At 43.1% G+C, this 16,770-nt stretch overlaps 1 protein-coding gene across 11 annotated transcripts in view; it reads right to left on the bottom strand.

Annotated features, from left to right (window-relative positions):
- The window catches only part of si:ch211-278a6.1 (SRC kinase signaling inhibitor 1), a 104,511-nt gene that overhangs the window by 32,474 nt on the left and 55,267 nt on the right, over positions 1-16,770 (bottom strand). For all 11 annotated transcript variants that reach the window (XM_042393734.1, XM_042393736.1, XM_042393741.1 and 8 more), the window contains exons 2-3: positions 11,855-12,207; positions 4,790-4,816 (exon numbers count right to left, since the gene is read on the bottom strand). In XM_042393734.1, the coding sequence (XP_042249668.1) occupies positions 4,790-4,816; positions 11,855-12,184 (357 nt within the window). In that variant the 5' untranslated portion in view covers positions 12,185-12,207. The remainder of the gene's footprint in view (positions 1-4,789; positions 4,817-11,854; positions 12,208-16,770) is intronic.

Below are 16,770 nucleotides of genomic sequence, written 5' to 3'. Positions count from 1 at the left end.
CCTTTGAGGGGAAACTGGTTCTACCTCCTTCTTATTTTCCTCAACAATCCTCCCTCTACCCCTCCCTCCATCCCTCCTTCCACCTAAACCTTTTCTTTTAGAGCGATCCAGACTTTTTCAATGGCACTCAATTACTGTCGAGAACTCTACACTGTTAGAAGGGCACGGCGAAAGAGGGGGAACAAGTAGGGAACAGGATGATCTTACACGGAACAGAAGCGAGTGGAGTGGAAAGCGGGACACGGCAGCCTGACAACAGACCTTAGGCTACAAACTGCATTAAACTCAACGCAACCTCCGACCACATCTTTTCTTGTTTCGTGTACTTGAACACACAAGCATAAGCGCATTCGCACACATATAAACACAAACACACACTCTTTTAAGGTCAAGGTAATGGAGGCCTTGGTGAATATATGACTTTTTATGTTTGGGAGAGCACATCCCAACACTTCAATGTTGTCTTACTTAGTCTGCAAACCTCGTAGCCTTGTACAATGGACTACAGAGATTTTTCAGTTGTTCTTCCATAAAATGTCAACTTTAAAAAAAAGAATGTTTTGACGGAAAAAAAGATGCAAAAAAATAAAAGGAAAACCAGGTTTTGACCAACTAAGTGTACATTTATCTGTAAATAGTCTAGAAAAGATCTTCTGTCATGTTCTAAGAGGAATGCATTTTGCCTGTGAGTAAGGGGAATTGAAGCTGCCAGATTCATGTGATATTGTGAAGATAAAGGCAGAATAGCAAATTCAATAGAATGATGTTGTCTTATAGTATACAACAAAGTCTGCTGTAACTGTGAAGGCTATGGACTAAAGAGAAAGCTTAACCCCAGAGATCTAGAGGTTGGCTCATCACACGGTGGCTGCTGCTAGGCTTTTCTTTCTTGCTCTTCTCCCCTGAGTGTAATAATTTTCCTGTTAAGTGATATGACATTCTCCCGGACTTGAGCGAGAGAATACATGCTAGCAACTGAAATGTCAGCTTGATGTGTGTGAAATGACAATGAATGAAGTGTTTGTCTCCAGGATAATACTCGAAAGACAGGTGTTAAATAGATAAAATCACAATCCTCGCACCTCATCCCTATTTCTTGATCCCTTCTTTTTTTCCTCCAGCTTCTCCATCATTTCTCCCGCTAATGATTTCTTTCTCTTGCTCAAAAGCTTGTGTCTGTCTTCCTCTCTTCACGTTTTATCCCCCCGTCACTCATTCGTCCTCTCCCACCAATCCCAAAGCTCACCTTTGATTCTGAGCTGCTTTATGTCAACATGTCTGCCTCTAACTCGGTCTCTCATGGCAGAGGCCAAAGCCGCATCCAGGTGCTTTTGCTGTTGCTGTCTGCATTTGAATCTGTATTTATTCCCCCCCCCCCCCCCCCTCCACCCATAACCTGGCTCTTTTTCCACACAAAAAAACAACTTCACACCTCTCATTTTCAGAAAATGGAAAGAGAAAACAGCTCCCTAAATCGATCCATCTCTCACATCTGTTTGTCTCTACTTGCTCTTCCCCCACTATCATTATTACTCTCCATCTTTTCCAACTCTCAGGACAATCTTCTGCTTGGGCACACAATCCCCAACCCCCACACCCCTCGAGTCCTGTCTCTTTATAATGCCAGGAGTCATCATGCATGGAACAAATTGCTTTGCCAAATTGCTGCGAATTGCACGAGTGTGCAATCGGTTTGCTCAGAAAGAAAGGAAGCAAAATGGCGTTCTCTTCGGGTGGGGAGATGATGCCTTAGAGTGCTGGTAGTGATTCTTTTTTTTTTTGATAGATAGGAGTGAAAGGAAGAACAGTGGCCTCAAAACATATTCCAGACAATCTCTCATTAGTTATCCATTTAACTGTGCATTGCTCGTTGTCCTATGTCTGTAATTGTAGCAAATAAGGTTTAAATGTCTGCTAAGATTGTGATAAGAGCTTTGATATAAATATTTTTTTTTAAAGGTAAAAGATGAGAGTAGTGTAGTAATAGATAGTAGCTGGATTTGGTGTTCATTTTCAGCAGGCAGGGGAATCCAGGGAGAGAGTTGAGCTTAGAGTAGAGCTAGTGGGATGAGGGAGTAGGATGGGGCTTTCAAAAGCTTTAGTGTGAAATTTGAGCAGGATGAGGTGTCAACATAAAAGGTGTCAACAGCAGTGTATATGCTGAAAGCAAATAGCTTTAGATCTGTTGCCACTTGGACCATTTGGTTGTTTCATTTTTCATTTTATTACCGATGTAGCACTTTGTGCAGCAAATAAATAAATTCTAACTCTCACTGTTCGGTGATATATCACTTAATGCATTTTTTAGCTGCTGCAAAGCAACATAGTGAGTGATTAACAGAACAGCAACTTACAGCAAAATAAGAAACACATTTTAAAGCTCAGCATTTAAAAGCCCATTATGTAACTTTTCCACATTAAAACGTCTAAAAATGACTAGACTTATGTTATATATTTTGTTGAGATGTGTACTTACATCACCCTAAATGTTTCCAACAATTTTCAAACCTACAGAAATCTGTAATTTAAGTCAAGATAATGATCTCTTTCATTTGGTTACCTGTCAATGGCATAATATCCCCTTTACCCCATCTTGTGTACATACGTGTGTTGTGGTTGTCCACCAGAAGGTCTGTGATAAATTGACTTTTTATCCAGTTTTAAGCCACATTTTTACGATTAGATCTCGGTCGTTTTTAACTATATATTTTAACTGTATGAAGGATTTCAGTCATCAGACATCTGGATCTTAAGTTATCAGAGAAGCAAGCTGAGCAAATGTTAGCTGCAGCTCGGCTCGCAGCCCCCCCAGTGTTTCGCTTTAATGAGAAACCGTGTTAACTGGAGACTTTCAGCAGGATGTGTCCGTGGTTGTCATACTGATGGCAGCTGAATGTTCAGTATATATTCATTTGCTCCTTTTTGTCTTACATTATGTAGATTAAAAGGTGTCGCCGACAAGAAGCATTCACATTTCTTCAGTTTTAAATGTTAGCTTGACAAGAGTAGTTAGAGAAAAGGCTGAATGTTGTTGCAGTATATTATTATTATTATTATTATGAATCCAAACTGATGGTCAAACCAGGTGACCACACAGTTTACACAATATCTAGCCACAAACTGAACATATTGTGTGCACACACTTTCCAATTGAGGATAACTGTATAAAATGCTATAGCTGCACTGCTATCTTATAGGCTACAGTTTGTTTCCAACATTATAAGAAAAGTTACAAAGTGAATGCTTCTTGCTGAGCACAATCTAACTTACCTAAATGGTTTACCTGGATAATAAACACAGATGTATATTGATTAATGTAAATTTGATAAGGCTTTCAGGAGCCAGCTGCCGTCACTATGAGCAACCAGCTGAGAGTCACCGGTTAACACGGTCACTAGTTATACCGAAACACTGGACGTCCTCTGTCCCCCGAACAGTGTCGGAGAAACAGATTTTTAACATGGAACTGCTTTATTCAGTGGTTTTACTGGTTTTAACCAGCTGACTGCAGCTGACTTCAGAGTACTGTCTGACAGAAGACTGGTGGTTGTTTAACAATGAAGACAACTCCCATGATCCCAGGCTACGTTATGAAATCATCAAACTCTGTCTTTTGTCACTGTTTTGATTGAAAGACCCCTAGCGGTACAATATTACATATTGTGTGTTAAATGTTTTGTAGTATTACTGGCAACATGACAGATTTTTTTCCCTCAAGATCTTTTATTAAAAAAACTCTAAAGAACTCTAAAAAGAATCTGTTTGTTTTGTGTTTGAAGCGTCATTTCTTCACATACCTACAAGGCCTTGCAACACACCTCAAAGTCCTCCAGGATTTAAAATCATTTGGTTGTGCGATGGATTTATGTGACAGGCAGGGCTCTAAATTCTATTTCATATCACTCTTGTTTGAGGTTAAAGTACTTGTGGGAGTGAGGGATAAATTGCTTAGCCTTCCCCATGGGTCAGGGCATATGGCTATTGATATTCAGTGATATTTCCACCCTGTCCAAATGATATTGTGAGCAGGGATTCAGGGAAGACTACACCACAGATATGCCCGGGGCTCTTTCCTCGTACACACGCCCGCCCACACACATCAATATGTTCTTTAACTTCCTGTTTAGATAGTATTGCTCCCTGCCAGCTGCTATGAGGTACAATGCCACACCAAAGTGATACACATTGCGAAGCATAACGGCGAACAAACATGATGCCGGCCTTCTCCAGTATACACAACCCGATTTTCCTCTATGCAACCTGTGGATAAAAACACATTCAGCAGCCCAGCCATGACTCAAGCCTCCGTGCTAATGTCACAGCATTATTTCAGTAATGTCTCAGCTGCACGTCTGAAATGTCTTCTTAATGTCTCAGTCAGTCTGAGTAATACATCACCAAGGTCACATGGCTTCTAGCCATTAATGCTAGCAGACTGAGGTATCATAAATCCCAAAAGAGCAGTCTTATGCAGATTAAATGGAGCTGGAGAAGTTTAAGCTGTCGCCACCCCTGACATCTCTGCCACCACAACGCGCGCACACACACACACACACACACACACACACACACATACACACATATATATACTTGAATAGCCTGGAGATGCCAAGTGAGTTAGGTGTTGCAGGAGCCAGCGGATCAGAGAGATAGGCTGGTGATGCCTGAGGAGTCTGACGTGATCCTACAGCACAGAACACATACACACACACACATATTCACACACACACACACACACAATAGATGGGGGAATGACAAACACACAGGGACACTTAGACACAGCACTGACCTTAAAGCTCCAGTAGTTAGGCTGTTGCTGTGGAGTTTCATGAAGGACAAAAGAGGGAAGAGAAGGAAACAATGGAACAAAGTTAGATATTGACCACTCTAATAATGGCTTATGTTTGCTGACAAAAAAATAAACCTTTGTAAAGAAGAATGGTGCATTGACCAAACTTGATTAAAGAGGAGGCAGAGTCTGACTGCAGGCCTTTCACACAAAATCCAATGCATCCTCCCAAAAAAGCATTATCAGCTGCATTTCCTGAATCGTTTTCGTGTGATGTGTTCCTTTTCTGACGGGCCATTTATGAAACTCATTAATATTGTTGACAGCTGCAACTAATGCAACTATCTAAACCAACAATCATTAAGTTTGATTGGAGTTAAGAGGGGGGGGGTGGCTGTGTTTTGCAGGCATCGGGTTACAGCACACCTGAAACAAGATTGCGCTGTTGGCTGTAACTAGTGAAGGGGAGGAAATGAAAAGAGTGAAATCGAATCACACAGCAGCCCACTCTGTTGTTCTGATGTTGGCCTCTCTCCCAGACTTCTCCACCACAGGCAAGGAACCGTTCTGTCTCGTCCCTTCGCTCTCTTCTGTCTCTTTCGCTCTCGATTCTCCTGCCGTGCTCTTTTCATCTGAACTCCACCACCTCGACTGCTTATTTTCAACATCTCGTGCTGTATCTCTCATTTGTTCCTTTGCTCTTCCCTCTGCTCTGCCATGTATGAAAAGGTGCTCACATGTTGGCCAAGGCCTCAGGAAGTGAGCTTTCCATTAAAACATAATCACCCCACAGTCAAAACCAGGCCAAGCTACTGATGGCCCAGAAATACCTCAAAATGACATGGAAAATTTAAAAAAGATTGGACAGAGTTCATGAATTTTAATTCTAATCCAAACTCTTATTTCAGTTCTTATTCTTATCTACAGGCAATTTTCAGTCTATTCAGCCTCCCTTCTGCAGAACCCATATTACTCTCCTGGCGCAGAAATAAAAAAAAACAGTGACAGGAAAGTTTTGATTTATGATAGTTGGAGGTTTTTCATTATCAGCCTTCCATTTTAATATGGTCTCAACAAAGACCTCGATTATTTCAGTAAACACTGGCATCAGAGAGAGCGTTTTCAACTGATTATTACCTTATTGTAATCTAATCTTTTACTTAATGTTCCCTCGTTTGGTCTTTTTCACTTGATGCTCCTCTCCCTCTCTCCATTTCTTGCTCTCTTTTCTTTCCGTATTTTTGGTGGAAATTCTTGCTTGGTCTTGATACAGTAATAAGTGTTATTATTCCAATAATCCTAAATCTCACAGAGTAACCATTTGCAGATTTTATACTGTATAGGCTAAATCTGTGTACCCATTCCAACATGTAGAATATACTAATTTACATATACTGCTATTCTTTGCAGTTAGTATGCAAGGAATCAATATAGGAAATTATACAAGGCATGTGCTGTCAATCAAACGATTTTCAGAACAAGACAGCAAATAAAACCTGGAGCTGTTTGACCACTCTCCTTAATTTGTTTAAATATTTTGTAGCTGTAAGTAGTCTTCTGTTTCTTTTGTACATTGAATTGTGGAGCAATAGTGTCCATCAAAAGCAGTCAAAAATCAAGCAGCTTTATTATGCATACTGGTGCTTTATCACTTGCTATGTTGTATGTGCTCTGCCCTGTAACGGGCTTCGCTACTGGGGGTAGCACCCTCTAAAGTGAGTGCTTCTTCATCAAGTGGGAACCTCCTGCGCTCCGTGCTGACCACCAGTGGCCGTTTCATGTCTCGTCAGCTGGCTATTATCTGCCATTCCACACTGCGTATGGCTCGAGTAGTGCATACGCGAGCTAACGGAAACCACCGCCATGTTGGCCCAGCTGCTTACATGTCTACATGTGAGGTCAGAGGTGGGAGCCGCGTACATGTTATCCCAACTAGCCTCGCAGCTCTGAGGAAAGATGGCGACCACCACAGGTGAGTGTTCTTTCTTCACTGAGTGTGCACACTGGACCTAAGCGAGAAGCGGGAGCTTTGCCTAGCCTCGAAAAGAAATCTTCCCCGCCGCCCCCCACAAGTGGCATGCTAGGGGATGAAGGAAGGGATGTAGCAGCATGTTTGTTAGCCATAGCCGCTTCCCGGCCCTTTCTGCCAGGGCCCCCCGTGTGCTCCCTCCAGAGATGGGAAGGTCGGGATGGGTAGGCCCGTTCTAGCTCTCCCCGCAGAGCCTGTCGCCCGGCCACTCACGGACTATCACTCGATGTGAATGTGGCTCTGTGGCCCTCTCTCTGCCTGGCTCTGTGGAGGGGCTATACTTTTCAGTTCTGCTGCCCTCTATTCAGCAGCATATTTCAGACCTCTCTCTCCATCCCTGCTGAGAGGGCGGCCTTGGAGGAGGAAATAGCCACACTCCTCCAAAAAGGAGCCATATCTTCAGTTCCCCACTTGGAGGTGCGGACAGGCTTCTTCCCCCCGTATTTCATGGTGCCGAAGAAATCAGGGGGCATGAGACCCATACTGGACCTGCACGTCCTCAATGACCACATTGTGCAGAGGCCCTTTTGCATGCTGATGGTCAGACAGCTTTTGAAGTGCAACCAGCAGGCGACTGGATGATATACATATACGTGACCAATGCGTACTTCCACATCCCCATTCTGCCGCACCACAAGAAGTACCTGCGCTTCACAGTGGGGGAATGGAGCTACCAATACTGCTGCCTCCTGTTCAGATACTCTCTGGCCCCATGCACATTCTCCAAATTCACCATCTTCACACTCTGTGTGTGGCTAACTCACTGGATCTGTGATGCGATCCGTAGAAGTTATGAGGCGATAGGCCGCCCTCTTCCAACAGGTCTGAAGGGGCACTCCACAAGGAGCATCATGCCCTCTATGGCGCTTTTCAGGGGTGTCTCAGTGGAAGAGATCTGTTTGGTCACCTCCTGGTCTTCCATTTTGACCTTTGTGCAGTCATATCTCTGGGACATGACTGCTGGTTCTGTGTCTTATTCAGTGCTTGGTGCACGGTCTGGGGGGACCTCATCTGGAGCAGAGGTGTTTTTTGATAAATTTTGATATCTTGCTGGTGTTTTTTCAATCCAGCACAAGACCCTCAGGCAAGCAGTGTGAGACCACTGGACTGCTGTTGTTTCTTGGTTGTGGCTGGATTTGGGTCCAGCTGGGGGTACATCTCATCCCTAACGGCCTTCACCTTAGGTGTTAACCAATAGCGAAGCCCATTAGAAGGTGGAGCATGCACAACATAGAAATAGTGGTTACCTGGATGTAACACCATTTCTATGATTAAATGCTTAGCCGTCTGACTACAAGCCCAGCTGGCCCCAGCTGTTTGTTGCTGAGTTTCAAAGGGAGAAGAGCGACAAGAGCACTGGGGCTTTATAGGGGTAGGGTGCTGCGTGTGTGCTGCCCCCCGATGAAGCAGTGAGTGCAAAGAAATTTTTATTAGGTACTGAAGCTGAGCCTCGTAGGTGTAAACCAATAGTGAAGCCAGTTATAGGGATACACATGTACTCATAGAACTGGAGTTACATCCAGGTAACTACTATTTATCTAGTGTTAACGCACTACATATTCAAACCCTGCTTAGAATTAATGGAAGTAGTCAGACACAATAACAGCAATGTCATGAAATCCATTACTCTGCAAACTATGACATCTTGTAAAAACAGTGTTGATAGAGTTCTCTGAATAAGAAAACTGAACATTATAACCTCAATTCTAAGAGGTAATAGTTATTGCAAGGCATTTTATTGTGCATTATTCTGTCCATCAAGTATTGTTTGGCTGGTGGAAAAGGGAAATGTGTTCTGTATAATTTCAAATGTTAGAAAACAGTGCCTATATCTGGAAGTGCCTAGCACTGGCACTGAGACAAGTGGGATTCAAAATGATGAGCATAATCGCAACCCACGCTTCCTTTTCCCCATAGCATATATATTTTCTACCAGCATATGTCAAAGCAGCTATTATTAAAGACAACTCTCTGATGTGTCGCTGAGCAGAATTTGTAATTCCTAGCTAGACTCAATATTGTCACTGTCCCATGAAGACCATGTATCCTCAAAGTCTGAAGGATTAAATGCTCCATTATGGGTTAATAAAAAAGAAACGCCTTTAAAAAACCTCTTGTATGATCTCAAAAAATGCATTATCACAAAGTTCAATACAAAGCTATTTGTCTTAGTTCATGAAGAGTTCATGTTTTCCACAGACCTCTGAAACTATAAACCATCTGCACCTCCTCTGGAGAAGAGCGGTCAGAGAGATGATTCTCAGTCAGGCTCAGGGGTGAGAGGTCATGGGTAAAGTGGGTCACTTTCAGGGAAAAGATAATACACAAGGTATTTTCAGTATTGGCCTTGACTATCTGATAATGTGTCAGTCACTCATTTAGTGTAACCAGCCAGTGAGCTTCGTCCTTGACGATCTGTTGAACTAACAGCAGCTCAGGAGCACTATTGGTGCTTCATAAATAATTCTGTTCACTTGTTCAGACATTAATGATTTTATTTTCCCACAAAGCTAAATGACTCTGAGGACTGGCTTTAATGGTGCAGAAGTGATTTGTGGTTTTGTGTGTCTTTCTCTGTCAGTGTTTTTCGGTTTGTTGCTTTAATGAGGCTTATTCACAGTTCTCAGGTAAACACATTCATTCTTCACCGCTTGGTGTTGTTTTAACTGTTGCTCCGCTGACAGTTGCAGAAATACTGAACTTGGACTTTGAGTTGCAAATATTGCACTGGGACGGTGTGAGAGCGAACTGAGGAGGGCCTATCTCAGTGTATGTTGTTTCCCATCCCCTTACCAATTCTCAATCCTGGTAATCATCACAGCAAGCTATGCAGAGAGCTTTGCTGAAATTATATGCAAGACATTGTTTTATACTGTCAATCTTTATAACACCAACTCCTTCAGCCCTGACAGACAAAACTCTTGACCCAGGCTCTACTACTTAGCTGAAATGTACATCTTGTCATTTTTAACCTCCTGTTGAATTAAATAAGCTTTAAGCCCCAAGAAGAAAGAGTTACTGATGTTTGAGATGTCAGATTAGAACTCTGAGCCGAAGGGATGAATGCATTCCTGACTGCTAAGTAAAGACACCCATATATGCATTTGCACACAGGCATGTGTATGTGCACTCACTTGATATGGCCACAGAGCTCCAACAGAAGGACGGAGCCTCGCTGAGTGGAGCGCTGTATTACCTGACCTGCATGTAAAGCAGGCTGTACTCACATCACCCCTCCTCCACCCCTGTCTCTTTTTCTGTCGTCATCCTCTTTGCACCCCCTCCCCATCTCAATCATTCTTACTCTTTTTCCCCTCTTACCTCCTCTTGTCCAGTTTGGCGTTTTAATGTTACCGCAGCATGTCCCCCTTTCTCTCTCTACTTACTAACACACTCTGGTCTGCACAGCAAATAAACGTTCACTCAGAGAGATGCACAAAAGGCTCTGTGTACAGTTTACAGTATCGTCCACTCAGCCTTCGTCTAGCCTGGGTTTCTGCCTGCTGAGCATATGCACAACGTCACCACAACAAACACAACAGGCGTGGAATCTAATCCCAGCTGGCACATCCTTATCCCACACATGCACACACACACACACACACACACACACACACACACACACCTCTCTACAACAGCCTCCAGCTTCCAGTTTCAAGCTTCCAGTCCCGTCTCACCTGCAGTGCACCTGTGCCTGTCCACAACTCCAGTCATCCCAGGCTGTCCGTCAGGTGCAGTGAATCCTCATCGCGTTTTTGCACGTCTCTCTCCCTCCCTTTGCTTCTCTAACCCTCCTCCCTCCCTCTCCCTCACTCAATCGCTCTCTGTCTCGCTCTCCAGTAGCACATGCGGCGGAAACTCTTTATTTAATTCATTACAACACCAGCCGATTAACTCATTCGCAGATTGGTGGCTGGCTCCTGCTGGTGCTGGCTAATTGAGCAGCGGGCTGCTTGACTGGCTGCTGCCCTACTCTCCAGCCCCTCCTTCTCCCCTCCCTCCTTCCTCGCTGTCCATGCTCTGCACATCCAGGAGATGACAAGAAATCCTGGGATTTGCTGCTTCCTCCCCCCATGCGCTGAAAATGCCCTGTCACTTCAGGATTTGTCCACTCTCCCGACTGCTGCTTACATTTTTTTTTTTAACTGTCTGCCTTCCACTCGTTATTTCTCTCTCCTTTCTTCTTCTTTATTATTGTACGATTCCTCCCTCTCTACACAACCTGACCTTTGCAATGCGATATCCCTACTTGCCATATATGGGAGAGGTTGCCACGGCAACTGCGGACTCCACCTGTCTTTCACCCACCCTCCCACGCTCACTGGCTCTCTCTCTCTCTCCCTTTCATTTTCTCCCATCTCCCCTGATGTGCTTTTCTGTCATGTCATTACACTGAATTTAACCTTTTTTAATTACACACACAGCAATGGTGTTGACACAAAAGAGAGCGTGTTTGTGTACAGCACAGTGTGCGCATGTGTTTGCATGTGTGTGAGAGACAGAGTGAAAAAGAGAAAGAGAGAAAGAGGTTGAGGCTGTGAAATTGGTCAAAGTATAAACTAGATTTGGAAGAAGCAAAAATTGTTGGAATTATGAAGAGCAAAAGAGAAACATACCCAAGTGTTACAAATTCCAGCAGAGAAACAAAGAAAAGCTTGGCTGTGATGGTTTAGTGAAGACCTCTAATAATAAAGATACAAAGACCACCTAACAGGCTTTTCTCATGTATTTTCTCTCCCTCAATGAGAAAAATGTTCAGCATTGTGCTGCTTTCACTCTGGATGCCATCTGTCAAGAGACTTTTTGTTGCCTGACGATACATATGACTCAACTCAACTCCACTGCACTGACGTCATCAGTATTGATCAGTTCGCTTGCCCAAAAAAACATAAACTGAGTAACAAATTAAATGCCAAACGTATTTCAAAATAATGTAGCAAGGCTAATAAAAATAATTTATTTGACAATGACATTAGTATGTTTATCTATAGCAATCACAATTTTGTTCAAGGGTAAGAAGGTGATGAACTGTGTACCTGTTCTCGTGCGGACCGCTCTGACGTGCCCCTCATGCTGGCGTGGGAGGGCGAGGGTGACGGTGGGTTGTGGTGTGGGCTGTGGTGTGGATGCTGCAGCTGCTGCTGCTGCTGCTGCTGGTACTTGCTCTTCAGATGATCCATGAAGGCGTCCCTCTTGCGTTCCATGTCAGCCTTGTGCAGGTTTGTAAGGGCCTCCAGACTCTGGGCGGCGCTGACGGTGTGGCGGTGCTCCGACGTGTGCACCAGGCCCACGTTGGAGAACCGCCGAGCGCTGTTCCCCAGTGTCCGGTACTCCCGTGGATACTCCAGATCATCTGTCGAGATCATGTGACTGCCACCACGCTCGGGATCTGAGGGACGATGACAGAAGAAGAGAGGAAGGGAGGATAAAGGAAAGAAAGGAAAGAAGGGAAGAAAGAAGGAAGGGGTGGAAAGTGTGCAAAGAGGAGGTGAATCACCACCCACACAAGCATGCAGAAAGATTTCAGGGTGGAGACGTACATACGCGCAGAGCAGGCACACATAGGTGGGAACAAATGAAGCAGAGAGAAGGAGAGTGGGAAAAATAAGGCGTAGAGGGGACAGGGGAGAGAGAGAGAGAGAGAGAGAAAGAAAGAAATGGGATGGGATGTTAGACTATTTGCCACCAGGACGGAACAGTTCCCTGCAGAAGTATTGATTTCAAGTTCTGAAGGGAAGAAAAATGAGAAAAGTAAAATGCTTCTGCAATAGATCAAAGGAAGACACTCAAACGGAATTTGTTTTGCTGGATATTCCATTGTGATATGTCTGCTTGTCATCTTAGGTGGCTTTCATAGTTTTCTATTGAAACAGAGTAAAAAAAAAAACTAAAAATTGAGGTTATTCAAGATCAGGTGGGAACACGAGGAAACAGTCCTGTTATTTCTGCCCTTGTTCTCGCTCTTTCTCACCAACTCTTGTCCATCTATCCGAGCTTTCCCCTCCATCCCTTGACACCCTCTGTCTCTTGTCTGGAGGTTACTGATTCTGATGTCCGTTTTTAAGGAGGCACATCACTTTGACAGCCCATGGCCTTTTTATCAGCGCTCTAACTGACAGACAACACAGCCTGAGGTGGAAGGCACACAGGACGGGAAGGGAGACAGCCAGGAGGAGACGGTATGGTTACACAAAAAATGTGTGACTGGAAAAACGAATGAACTTCAAGCGTGATAAAAGAGCAGGGAGGGAGCCGTTCGCCCGGTGAGTTACCTTGCTTGGGAAAACAGGCCCCGGCGTTGGCTAGAAGAAAAACATGCCAAGGGTTAATTAGTGTGTTTGTGCACAGATGTGCAAGCAAACACACCAGAGGAACATCAGATGACCATCAGAAAAGAGCTATCGTGAAATGATAGCACTTTCTCTGAATTACAATTAGTTAATGCATTATATATGCATTATAATGTATTCATAAGGGTTAACATACGTATGGGGAAATGAGTTGCTATGAATGCTAATAGTGTCTTACAATAACCTCCAGAATGGTAAATGTGCAATTTTACATAGAAATAGCTCATAACGATTCTTAAAATTGCTTAAAATCAGAACATATTTAATCATATTTGACCAAACTACTCATAAACCTCCCACTTTAAGCACGTAGAAAAAACAATCAATTTCAGAGATGGATAATAAATGAAAAGCACTAAACTAAAAGCATAAAAAGTAAAAAAGTGCCAAAGATTAATAGGGCTGAATGGATTGGACCATCTGTACATTAAAGGCTCATCAGCACCATTAAGATGAGCTGAGCAAGTGAGCGGCAGAGGAAGTCTCCTTGGGGCAGGAGCAACAAATGGACTGTTAACGAACACAGAGGAAGAGAGGAGAATGCCGGCCAGATGGAGGCCCAACAGAGCTGCAACGCTCTCCGCTGGACAAACCTTAACACAGAGGAAACCTGTTGAGGGCAGAAGGTCTGTGATCATTCCAACAGAGCTGCATTCAAACCGCGCACTCGTTGCGAACCCGTTTTTCACTCTATTCATTCTCTGAGAGATATCACACTCAAGTGTGATCAGCTGTTTCAACACCCTGCCCTTACGTCCAGCACATTATGAAGTGCTGATAAACTGAGCAGGGGTGAGGCGAAATGGACTGACCTCCTGGCTAATAGCATTAGCATTGAGCTCTCCGCTACACACCGGGGCCGCCGGCCATACTCATCTGGACCTCCTACCCTCCCAGATCTCTGGTTTACACTTCATTAGGCTGGCGCTTATTGTGCATCAGCTAACAAGGACCTGACTCAAGGGCCCCATTACAATGGCTGGCAAAGCCGGGCCTATGTACGATGGCTTATTATTGTGACTGAGCATCCACAACAGTGAAAAGCTGAGTAGGCTATGCTGTCTCTAGACAAAATGTGTAAAGAATACACTGTGCATCAACAAAACAATATTAATAACATTTATAGATATGACAGTTATCAGCTAAACAAGTTAATGGCTTGCAAAAATAATTTGACAAGGTTATTCTATTCAAAATTGCATCCCTCTGTATTCCACTGGCTTGGGATACAGCCCGGAAACTTTCCAAACTGCAGTTTGTGGATATACTTTGCAAAGCTGTCTATAAAGCCCTCATCTTGAACACAGCGAGAGTAAAAGTTGTGTGGGCAGGAGAGTAAGAATAGAAAATGGGAACAGGTTATTCATCTTTTCTTTCGTCATTCAGTGCCAATATATTTCCATATAAGCTGGCAGACAATACCCCTGACAGCCAAAACAATCTGTGCAAGCCCACGCAACGCCATCATCATTTAAACCTACATAAAAGAGCCATGATGGGGTGGGTTTCTGTTGAATGCTTTATCACAAGAAAGCAATGTCTGTCAGCAAGTCTGGGTCTGCAGCAGGCCAAATTGCAACTACAAAGATTCAGAGCCTTCTGGAAAAAGGTGCAGCGTGTTGGTCAAGTAAATAATAGACGTCCTGAATGACAGCGGGAGGACGCAATCAGAGCCGATACAATCTGTAAGCTCAGCCAATGAGGCCTGCGCTGCACTGCCTAAATAAAAAGAGCCTGCTGTTGTGGGCAATGAGAGATAAGACAAGACAAACAGGGGAGGAGAAATTACCTGTATGCAGAAAAAGATACTGCAAAGCAAAAAAAAAAAAAACTAGCTAGAAAACAAATTCTAACAAGCAATGCAGCCTGATTAGGCAGTCTGACTCCATTTGGTCTTTCTCTGCAAAAAAAGATCACGCCTAAAACCTCCTTTTAACAGAAAAGGTTGGTCCACAGATCACAGGAAGGATTTTTTTTATTTATTGTTTAATAGATTGTAATTAACAGTCATTTTTCCTCCACTTGACTGAGACATATTCTCATCAACTTTTCACTTTGAGTCACCAGTCTCCACCGCCTTCAGTATGTTATTTATACAGTATATGCAGGGAAATTCAGACCATGACATGAGGCATTAAGCCAACACACCCACAACAACTATCAACACACACGAACACAGAGAATATTATTATGCATCACCACAGCCAAAGCCTAGACCGCAAACTCCCAGAGTGGGAAAAGGAGTTTTCTTCTTTACAGCCACCTGCTGATTTGGACTTTCAACTCAGGGGAAAAGAAGGTGCTGCTCATTATATGCATGGACATATGGTATGGTAAGGAGAATCGGGAGGCGAGAGGGAAAAGTGGATTGGGTCTGCTTTTACGGATTTGCAAAAGGCAGGCGGTGTGGCTTTATATTTCGGGCATGTTAAACAAGTGGGTCAGAGGGAGCGGAGGGTGAAAGAGGCTTCGAGTCTCCCAGAATGATAAGAGGGTTGCAAACTGCACATATGCAAACACAGCTCTGGATTCTTTAAGACCTAAATTAAATCAAACATTTTGTAACAGCTTAAGGCTACATGAGTAACTCCTGTCTTAATGCTGTATTTACCCACGCATGTAAATATTATTTGGGTGGATACAAGTATAACTGTACTCCCTTCTCCTGCTATAAAAGGGGATGTGAGTTGGAAAATACAGTGTCAAATGTAATTAATGCATATATATATATATAAAAAACCCAACAAACTTCAAACGCTTTTGATAAAGTACTTTCCCAGATGCCAGACAGATTGTCTTTGTGGGCTCTGTAGCAGCGATATGTTAATTACTTATGTGTACTATTTGAAACGTAGCTCTTTGAATACTGTCTGTCTCACCTCGGTGGCACATACAAGGTCTTCTCTAGCTGTGATTTCAGTAGTGTTGATAGTGCACGGTTAGACAGCAGGGGAATTAAGTGACATGAGTTAATAAATAAGCAAGAGGGTAATAAATCCAAAACATGTCGTCAGTTTAAAGAAATCCCAGAAACAAAACTTTCTATCCAGAACATCGTGTCAAGACGACTTTGAAGTGTTTGCACTTTCACAGCTGCTAAAATTAATGATCTACAGTTGAAAATAGCACATTTGGTGTCATTTTACCAGTGAAACTATGTATTAATGAATGTGCTGAAACCTGCCACCAAAGTCCCACAGAAAGGCAGAATTATGTGTTTAGTGATCTGTGACTCACGGCTCTTTCAGAGTGGTTCTCATTACTCCTGGCAATATGCACTTCTTTACCTTTGCTTTTTAAACATATTGTTTGTCTCACTTGTAATGTATGTGTGCTAGAGATTGACATAAATAAAACATATTTATTCACATACTGTACAGGCAATATCCAGGGGAAATTGGTGTTTTATTTTTCTTCATTATCTCATATTCACATCTGTTTACCTTTTAATATTTCACTGTTTATTACACATGCAATTAAATCAAGCATTTGATCATCTTTGTGCCGTCAAATCTGTAGTTTTTCTGATGAAGGAAACATTACTTTTGGGGACTACTTTCTACTTTCCCATGTTGAATTATGTTATTAAAAAGGAGACAGTT

This window comes from Thunnus maccoyii, chromosome 18 (assembly GCF_910596095.1).
Source record: "Thunnus maccoyii chromosome 18, fThuMac1.1, whole genome shotgun sequence".
In the NCBI taxonomy this organism is placed as follows: domain Eukaryota; kingdom Metazoa; phylum Chordata; class Actinopteri; order Scombriformes; family Scombridae; genus Thunnus; species Thunnus maccoyii.
Note: the sequence above shows the minus strand (reverse complement) of the source record. Positions and strands in the feature narration are given on the sequence as shown.